General features: G+C 42.0%; 1 protein-coding gene across 1 annotated transcript in view; it reads right to left on the bottom strand.

Annotated features, from left to right (window-relative positions):
* Positions 1–10451, bottom strand: part of abtb2b (ankyrin repeat and BTB (POZ) domain containing 2b) — a 78241-nt gene that overhangs the window by 31923 nt on the left and 35867 nt on the right. Inside the window, exons 4-15 of the mRNA XM_042496737.1 lie at positions 6278–6430; positions 5321–5486; positions 5069–5158; positions 4757–4858; positions 4396–4492; positions 3411–3546; positions 2653–2930; positions 2384–2562; positions 2162–2267; positions 1313–1415; positions 1115–1202; positions 651–719 (exon numbers count right to left, since the gene is read on the bottom strand). Coding sequence (XP_042352671.1) covers positions 651–719; positions 1115–1202; positions 1313–1415; positions 2162–2267; positions 2384–2562; positions 2653–2930; positions 3411–3546; positions 4396–4492; positions 4757–4858; positions 5069–5158; positions 5321–5486; positions 6278–6430 — 1567 coding nt within the window. The remainder of the gene's footprint in view (positions 1–650; positions 720–1114; positions 1203–1312; positions 1416–2161; positions 2268–2383; positions 2563–2652; positions 2931–3410; positions 3547–4395; positions 4493–4756; positions 4859–5068; positions 5159–5320; positions 5487–6277; positions 6431–10451) is intronic.

The following is a 10451-nucleotide window of genomic DNA, read 5'->3' as shown; positions in this document are numbered from 1 at the left end:
CAATACTATAGTATGGTGAAAAATGTCAAAATGTGACTTTCCAAAAAAATGCTGGAAAACAGCTGTTATCACTGTGAGTCACGTTATTGTTAATGGGTGTTAAATTGTGTCGTTGTTGTTTTCCTGTTTGTGTCTGTCTGTGCGCCTGTCCTCTGTGCTGTAGTGCAGGTCTTGTGTGCTGTGCTGCAGATGATTCAGGTGGAGAGGACTGTGCGCGCCTGTATGATTGGATGGAGCTTGTCATGTGGCTCTGCTCATAAAAGTCGAAAAATGTCAAATTTTGACTTTTCCAAAAAAATGCTGAAAACAGCATAAAATAACCTGCCGAGACACACCATGGCAAAGACGGTTGCAAAAACGGCCAAAAACATCATTATAAAGCGTGTCAAAAAATGGCCAAAAATGCATGGTGCAAAATCTCAAATTTTTACATATCAAAAAAATGGCTAAAAACTGCTTATAATAACTTGTAGAAATGTGTCACCATATAGCATGTCGAAAAAAGGCTCAAAAAAAGCCAAAAACATCATAATGTAGCATGTTGAAAAAATAGCCAAAAACCACATATAGTACAGTACGGCAAAAAAATCTCAAATTTTAAAACGTTTCACACCCAGTGAGATAATGTGTATCTGTTTAACGATTCTTACCTCCAGCAAGTCAGACACAACAGTTTTCAGTGACTCTGTTCCTCCACAGTACAGATACGACATCATCATCTGCAGAAAGGTTGAAGGTATCATTTAGAAAAAAGCCAATACCATAGTTGAAGTAAATTATTCTGTGTTTTTTTCATATGCAGTACGTCTGTCCCCTGTTTTTCTTTTTCCATCAATAGACTGTCATAGTAGGAAAAGCACAGGTTGACTTAATAACATTAATGATAGCTGCATTCCATTTGGGGGTGGTCTAAATATTGTGCATGCTGCCTGGCAAACTTAATGGAACCCGGCCATTGTCAATGTTGTCAGTTTCACCTATGCTTTACCTACTATGACAAGTTAAAATGTCTGCTGTAAAAAAAAAAGTCAATTTTCATTTATTGTGTGACTCTAAAACAAAAAACTTAGGGAAGAATTTTTGAAAATCAGGAATAGGGAGTATAATTTTCTACCTGGAAAATGTTGTACTTGATATCACTGATCTCAATTTCCTTGTTGGGGCTGCCATCTGGTCCGGAGGATGCCAGCAGAGACTTAAATCTAAAAGAAAAAATATATATCCTTGTCAAAAGATGTCATTTTTTATATGACCACTGTGCATGAGTAGTTCAATGTATCTTTCAGTCTGGTGTGAACCTGTCTGCACTCACTTGTCAGAAGCTGTGATCAGCAGGACTCTGTGGCCGTAGAACGGTTTCCCCTCCACTACAAATGTCACATCTGACATCTCCTGGTTGTTCAGGAAATGAGGGTCTGTACAGAAATATATGAGCACCTCCTTACATCTCCATTCACAGGACAGCTTTTCAGCAACAAGGAAGCTAGCCTGAACACTGGTCCAGCATTACATCAGCACATATCACATAACTTTAGCTTTGTTCTGATAGTGTCTTGTATGCAGGTGTATCATGATGGCGTCTAGATACTCACACCTGGCATTTATGATGAGATTTTTTCCTTTTAACTCTGCCTAAAAGTAAAATACCCCCTGTGGTTGTTTGTAATGTCAGAGAAGAGGGCTGTCATGGCTTTTTGATACCTCGCCTCAGATAGAAACTTACTTGTCCTACTAATTTGGCAGCAGCTGTAACAATACCTGTGGGAGATTTTTAATGTCATACCCACACACTACAGCATTGGCCAGGTGATCCTTGAATGCAGTCAAAATTAATTGAAATTTTACAGAATACACAATATGTGGTCACGTGTTCCATGCCACTCTTCATACCCCATCTTCATTTATTTTTGGTGCTAATAAAGTCTCTATTTTAAACTGTGCACTGATGATACAATCATGTAAGATGTAGCAAAGGTATGTACAGGGCCTTTAAAATGTTTTTGGTAAATTCTTCTATCTGAGGCTTTATTGACAAGTATTTGCAATATGTAGCCTCCCATCAGTATTATGTTGTATGAAAAAAAAAAATCAATAGATTAGTAAAGCTCTAAACACTGAGCTATGTATGCTCATAAACACGTAAGAATCATAGTTTCCTTACCCAACTGTGCTGAAAGAGTTGCCTTCATCCCAGGGATAGCTGGAAGAGGAGCTGGGCCAAAACAGTGACTAAAAATAGCCGCCAACTGCTGTATAATGGCATCATTCTGGAGGAAAGTGAGAGAACAGGGAGGAGGACATTATATCACATGTCTAAACACATTTATGGCTCTGAACATGAACAAGCAGGTAAGCAGACACTGAGGTTTATGTTTGATGCTACCTTGGTGGTATGTAAGATGTTGAACATCAGGGGTAGGCCTATGGTGACCAGCTCCTCGCAGTAGTCCTCTTCTCTGATTGTGGTGAACTCTCTGAGGAGAGAGAGGGTGACTCCTGCTCTGGACTGCTGCTGAGCACAACGCAGAGATTCCAGCCACACGTGTAGTTTCCATGGAACACCTTGGTTAAAAGAAAAAAAAATGCTTGGTTTTCAAGGCAAGTAACAATTAGAAATGTAAGCAAATCCTTGTCTTGACATCTAATTGGTACCCATAGCTCGTAGCTCCATGGTGACGTCCAGGTAGCCATGCTCTGCGCTGTAGTAGCTGGCCTCTTGCAGAGCCTTCATCCTGGCCTTGCAGAGCCTTGGTATGCCCACCTCTGGCAGGGCCCCGGGGCCAGAGGAAGGAGTGGGCAGGGGGGAGAGAGGGAGAAAAGGGCACATCCCGGCCTCTTCACCTTCCACCCCCTCAGCTAAGATCTCCTCCAGAGACAGGACATCCTCTTTGACCTGCTGGGGCTGAGTCAGTAGCTTCCTCAGCACGTTCCTGACAAGATAAATTGGAGGAGGAAGGAGGGAAGAAAGAAGACAAGGAAGGAAAGGAAGCATGAAAACATTAATATATGTCAAAACTGAAACATGTATACCCATTGTTATGACCCTGTACCCTCCTCTCTCGTTACATAATCTGTCACACTCACTGTGGAATGTGAAGTGTTGAGTCTACATTGTGTTCACACATACACACAGTGAACAGGTGGAGCGGTTTACGCTTCCAGTTGGTGTTCAGAGACAGATGGACTCCTACTAGAAGGAGGCCTCGAATTTGCTTTTTTGACACTTTCAAGGTTACATTTCACTGCACGATAAAAGGGATGACTTTTTCCTCAAAGCTCAAAAGCAGACTCCTGAAGTATGACATAGTAAGCATTATTTCGGTGTTACTTTCTCCTCTGCAGTTAAGAAGCCAGGCAGTTTTCCATCAGCATCTGTTGACAACATTTTCAGATCCGGTTGACACACATACCTGTGTCCATGTGCGGCAGCATGACTGAAGCAGTTCATGTCTTCATAGAGGGATGATGTAAGGGCATTTCCATTGTGAGTCTTTGACAAGGGGTCTGCGCCTCGTGCCAGGAGCAAACTCACCATCTCATAGTTGCCTGGGAGGCACATCAACAGTCATTAATACACAAATGCATATCCTAAATACATTTAAATGTTATATTTTACAAGTACCAATCATTACTATTTGCCATACTTTTAGTAGTCTCTTCTCCATGCATTTTTCCTGCTGGTGTAGTCTACTTCGCATTTTTGACAGTTAAAATATTACCTTAAAAATGTAGACATTTGCGAAGGATTCATTGTAAGATTTTTAATGTTTTATTTCTTATTTTGTGACTCATTATCTCTTGTCTTCTCATTTATACTTAGCACTGCAACTATTACATTTTTCTGCTAAGATGGAGGGCTTTATCATGCTTTGTTTTGCATTTTCAAACCAGCAAAAACATTCATATAAGACACTATTTACACACTGTCATTACTGCTATGTAGAGCATGTGTCTCTTTTACTACAGCTATGTGTGGCTTTTAGATGAGCCCACAGAGGAATGCTGCTCAGAGGCTTCTAAACAACCACAGGCAGCACTCCACTGCTCTGCCTCTGTTTACCCTCTCGTGCCCTCGCTCCTCCTGCCTATGTGTCATTCACAAATCAGTCCTGTGCTACTTTTGGTGGTCTTTTGGAAAACTCGCACACTACTGTTTTGGTAACTGATGTTGTTGACTGAGTAATTATTAGTTGATTTGCAGAAAGTTACAACAGCAGCTCATTCATTCATCTCTTCATGTCTCCCTTCAGCAGACTTTTAGCCTGCATAATTTTGTAGCAAGTGGTAATTTAGCTGCCATAAATTAGATCAGCACACAGACCTTATGTAAGTCCGTCAATCAGATGTCCTTTCTGTTGTACTGTGCGTATTATGTGTATTTGTGTATGTGCACACCTGCTGCTGAAGCCAGCTGCAGTGGGGTGTCTGCTGTACTCTCCTGTCCATTGCGGACTGCAGCCCCCTCCACGTTGGCCCCTGCATCCAACAGGAGCTAGAGAAACACACAACATCTGTTATACTGTGCATTGTTTGACATCCTGTAACTCATTTATGGCCTGACCTCTGACCTCACATTTGTCACTCAACTTTTGAGAGTGTAACATTACATCCACAATCAGCTCAGGACTGCATAAGACAACATGCATTTATTGTGCCTATATGGCTCGACATTCCACTTCTACAAAAAAGTAAATGTTATGCAAGTTAAGAGTAGCTGCATTTGGTGGTGGATAGAACGTGTGTTTGTGTTTCCAACCTGTACTACAGAGATGTGTCCATGCAACACAGCGAAGGTGAGAGCTGCCCACTGTCGACTATCAGGATGCACAGAGGGGTGCTTAGGGGAGCATGGTGGAACCTGGCAGCACAGGACAAATCATTGTTGCACACCAACATCAAGGTGATGCTCTCAAGAAACTCAACAATTATGTTCAATTCAGTTTCTGTGAATTTAGACACTTAAATGCTGACCCATCCTGTCCGGATAAATATACAATTTTACATAACGTGCAGTATTTAAAAAATGTCTCCATATGTTGAAATTGCTGTACTGCTGTAGCATATTTACCGCCACGTCAAGGTTGGCCCCAGCATCAATCAACATCTGGACTAAGGCCTCGTCTCCAGCTGCGCATGCATACATCAGAGGGGTCATCCCCTGAGTAAAGAACAGAGAGTGGTGCACACATGAAAGAGGAGAAACAAATAGTGCTGCCTAAAAATGATCTATGAATATGAGTACTGACAAATGCTGCACTACTCCTCTCAACACACATCATACATAAAATACATTGTACAAAAATAGACAGATGTTCAGTACCTGGTCATCCATGCTGTTAACTCCGTCAGGCCCCAGCAAATCTATGGCCTGGCCGATGAGATCTGTGCGTCCACAGTTGAGCATCCGAAAACCCAAGTCTAGATGGAACTTATCTGTGGCAGCCCTGGAGTCCAGACGCTTAAAGGAGCTAAAGCAACATTCAGGCCTGATGGAGACACAGACATGAAGAAAAAGTAAGATTATACTGTGAGAGGAAACTAGCCAAGACACACACTTCTATTCACCACTCAGACAGATAAAACTGAAATTGAGTTTGTTCCAACCTCGTGGCTCATGCACATTGTACATTTGCATCCAATTGTTTTCTTTTATTGTACACTTCATGAAGAGGTTAATGAGCCACATTATAGTAAGTGTACACTTATTAATCTACTGTATACAGTGTGTAATTATTTGTGAGCGAGAACCAATTAAATTACAGGCCTATAGTGCATTGGTTACAGGAAAGACACAACACTGTCTTAGCAATTACATTTTGTTTCTTTTCAAATAATTAGAATGACCACATGGACACACGTAGTAGATATGATACTGGATTCAGGGGTATGTCTAGGGAGTGGCCTTGGGTGGCACGGGCCAGCCCAGAAATCTGATTAGCCACCCCAGGTGCCACCCCAATATGATTGGCTATCTGCCCAGTCGGTTTAAACTGTTTGAGGAGTACACTGAATTTTTGTTATAGGTGCAAATCAGTCTTAAGCCTGAGTTAGTGCCCCACTTGGGTCACCCGAGTAAAAAAAGAGCCCTGACACGCAACTGACTGGATTCAAGTCAACAAAAAATAGATATCGTCTAGGAATTGGTAAGGTTTATATTCCACATTTTTAAACATTATAGATTTTCAGAAACAGTGCTGCTGCCTTCTTGTTGTGTGGTTTTAAGCGGCCAGATTCCATCGGACAACCCTTGTGAGTTTATGTATGCAGTCTTATTTACTTTAGCTGTCTTGGTTCACAGTCCAGTCCTGGCAGGAGAAGTCTGGCGGTCTGTCTGACATCATCGCTGTCCACCAACAGACTCTTGCGATGCTCAGCATGAACTATGGCCACTCTCATCCACTCCATCAGAGGTGGCAACAACAGAAATGGCCTGTAAAAACAAAACAAAAAAAGTCTCAATTTGGCACAAAAAAATTGTAATGTAGGAGACGTACACAGAAACATCTGTGTGGAAGATTTCTTCACTTGTGATTCAGTCATATCAAGAGGGAACTCATAAACTATCGTCAACCAGATGACTTACGTACGTCTGGTTGTACTTCCCCTCTCACCCTGACCAAACACAGTGAGTCACAGTTAAACACACACTATGTACAGAGCACCTCACCTCTGCTCCTCACGCACATTTGCCAGCTTTCACACACCACATATGGTTGGCGTTCTCCTTTTAAGTTATCATACATCTATGCAGTCACACTCAAATAACAGATGTATGTGTGATTTATCAGTGTTTGTGTTGGTAACCAGGTGGTGCAGTTAAACATCAGCTTTCTTTATCTGTAGGTTTGATGGGAGATGAGAACAGAGCTGTGACTTCATTCGTGCTGTGGTTTGACAAACAAAAAATGCTGCAGCGGCTTCTGAATAATCAGCCTATTTTTAAACCAGCTGTAGCAGATTAAACTACCTAAGGGAGATAAATAAAGGTGCAGCACTCTGCATTTGTTTTAGATGCTTTCTAGGAATGAGAGAACCAAGCCAAACTAAAAAGGCGAGAAACGGATTAAAATAGAAATGATAGACAGGATTGACCTGAGCCTGAGGGAACAAATGAAAATGACATAAATCATGGAGAAGCAGTAGAATAAACATTAGTGGTGGAATAAAAGAGAGCAGAACATCAGGTCTGCTGTGGTATTTGTAAGCGTGGCATTCTGAAAGTCATCTGGATTATTTCTTTGCCCTCTTTTCCTCTTTTCTTTGTCCTTGTCTTTCAACTATTCTTCTAAAACCCCTTAGAAACCCCTGGTGATATGGCCATCTGCAACGTTGCGTCTAGCCAGTTATCTGGTATCAATGTATGTCTTGTATGTGCCTTTCTCTCACCATATGTGCCCATAAACAATGACATGTTATTGTTGCTTTGCTTTTGATCTTATAAAGAGCCTCAGTCAAAGTGTGTTAATGATTATCTGAACACTGCCTCTGTGTTATCACAAGTTACTAAGCAGCCGTTCTCCTGCTGTGGTGTTATTCTTAGCAGTGGCTTCACCTCTGTTCTGTAGGAGATGCAAACACTCCCATGCATATCATGAATACAGATGGAGGCAAAAGGATGAGTGTATGCAGGCATAAAGCTCTATAGTGTGCATGCTATAGGGATTGTAGTTACTGTTAATGAGCACTGGGATCCCTGCAGGGCCATTTATTCTCCTCACTATGTGATGTTTACTTTATGCAGCTATTGGCACTTCCTTATAAACCATCTCTCATTCATCAGTGCTGTGTTAATAATGTATGTAGTAAAGTCAATTTACTAGAGTGGATCCGCTCCACTGTATCTGTAACTTTCAGAAAGTGAGTGTCAGACTTTTTAGTGGTGCAATTTACTTTTGGACCTGAATTTAACAATTCAGCAACCAAATATGTACACAAACTTTTCTAACTGAACGCAGTAAATGAAAGCTTCTCCGTGACTGCTGTTGTTAGATCAAATTGTGGTTAATAAAGCAGAAATGATGATGAATTAAACTTGTTTTCATATTTAATGATTGGCAATATTCCGCATTAGATGACTTTAATAACTGCATTACAGACATAATCTTAGACTTTTATAGGGACCTGCAGATACCCTGTGGTTCCCTGTGTCTGTCTATTTTATTTTCTGTCTGTTGATTCAGGACTTTATCAGTCAGTCAGGAGGAGGGACCTTGCTGTCAGCCAGGTGTGACGGTTAACAAGCAGACAAGGGACTGATGGGATAGAAGAGGAGTAGGAGGGGAATGCTAAATGGGTCTGATAGGTGCATATAAGGAGTAATTGAGTGTCTGTGAAACGGCTGGGAGGCAGGTGGGGTATGTCACAATGAAAAGGGGGGTTGGTTGGCAGTTTGGAGATATTGCCTGGGGTGTAGAGTGATAACAAAGTCCTGTTTCTGAGGTGAAGAAGGGCAGCAGGCTTGGGAATCAATGTCATACTCCTTTAAATGGGCCTCACTTACCACAAATTGGACCGTGTGCAAGTCTGATTTGCTCGTGTGTGCATTTGTGCATGTGTCTGTGCCTGTCTTCCTGAATGCCACAAGGCCTCCGCCCAGCTACTTTACTGCATGCTTGCCTCTAGGCACGCACGCAGCAATGGCACTAATCCAGAACTAAAGCAGCTCCAATCAACCGTATCAAGCTTTTAACACTTAACGCTCATTGATCCATCAGAGAGATTTTCCCTCTCCATCAATCAGCATTTCACAGCCTGTGTTCTAGTGAGTGAAATAAAAACATAAAAAGTCTACTTGCTGTATATGGCCAGAAATACTGGATGTTCAATAAAATACTTTCAGCTGCAGTTTTAAACTAATTAACCTTTAATATTTTATGAGTGTATGAGCAAATGGCGGAGTGTCTGTGTAAAGGATTTACACAAAAATGTGTATTACACCTTTTCCACTGGCCCGCGACTGCAGACAGACGGAGCATGTCTGTACCATCACCCACACAGCTCTGGCCCCTTTCCCACAAATCATCCCTCCTTCTTTTCTCAAACCCTTCTCCCTCTAACTGAGCTGCTCCCCTGACACACACATCCCACCTGACCCCTGTGTCTGGGTTATGCCTCTCAGCCTGAAACACAAACTTCAGTTTTGTCCGAGAGTTGGTGCAACATCAAAGCCAAGCCTCCTATTAACACTGAAACTAGATAGCGCTTCTGGCTAGCCTACTGACCCGACTACACACTGAGAACAACGGGATGTAGACACACACACAGACAGACAAACACAAACTCTCCCACACATGTTCTCACACATGCACATATAAATGTTAGCTCTGATTCATGGCACCGATCTTACCGCCACCTGGCTGGTCATAAAATGACATACAGCTCAAACTCTGGTCAGGTGTGTTTGAACTCTAACCTGTCCAACATAAAAAGCAGAGGTTTTTCTCTCCAGGAGGGAACATAACACATCCTACACTGCTCCCATTTGTCCAGTGTGTCTTATAACCTGAAGCCACTGTAAATGTGTTCATGTAAGAAACTTCAATCGGTTTTTAAAGCAGACCTCATCATGTGCTGCAGAGGGTCAAGGTTAACCACTGATCTGGAGTCAGATTACTCCCATAAAGGCTACATAAGAAGGGGGGTGTAACCATATCAAATGTGTCTGAGGTTAAGCATAAGCACAACTGGCTACTTCTTATCAGAGTAACACATCTATCCATTAGTGCTCCTTTCCATCCGCTTAAGAAGGGGGAAGGGTTGGGGTGGTCTGTTCAGCAGAGTTTTTGGAAGTGCTTGTTTTGGGGTGGAAAGTCGAGTGATTCTACCATTAAATAAGTTGGATAATAACTTTCTGCAAAAGCTCTTTTTCTACTATGTGGCTTAAAAAGGAGTGTCAATGCAAAACTGAAAATATACACAGACACTGGCATTCGCCCTCCCACACTGAAGCAGTCTAATACTCTTAATACAACATCATCGGACTGTACCATGTACAACTAAGCACCAGATTTAAGGGATGATGACAAAAAGGGCGTCTCTCGTATTCTCGAGGAATCTGCAATAAGGCTCTCACCAGGCTCCCTATAATGTTTGATGATGTGGCCCACACAGATTTGGTGGTTTTGGATTTCCACCAAAGATTTTATAAAGCCTTCAATGGAGGCTGAGCCAGAAAGATTGAGAGGCCCATTGTAGGAGAGCAGTCTGTATCATTACCAGGCGCTCTCATTGTAATCACTACCAGGTTTGTGCTGCTCTACTCTACCACCTGAGTCTGTCATGCATGCTGACATATACAGACACTACATACAGACGCATCTAGGCAAACTGGTAGATGTCTAGAAAGACAGAAGGAAAGTTACAGATGCTCCAAAGTAAAAAGTAGAACAGGCCGCTAAATCACGTTATCCTGCACACATAAACCAGGCTGATATGCACCCAGCATTAAAAAC

The sequence above is a fragment of the Plectropomus leopardus genome, chromosome 11, assembly GCF_008729295.1.
Source record: "Plectropomus leopardus isolate mb chromosome 11, YSFRI_Pleo_2.0, whole genome shotgun sequence".
NCBI lineage: Eukaryota > Metazoa > Chordata > Actinopteri > Perciformes > Serranidae > Plectropomus > Plectropomus leopardus.
The sequence above is the reverse complement of the archived record's forward strand: the minus strand, read 5'-3'. Positions and strand labels throughout refer to the sequence as shown.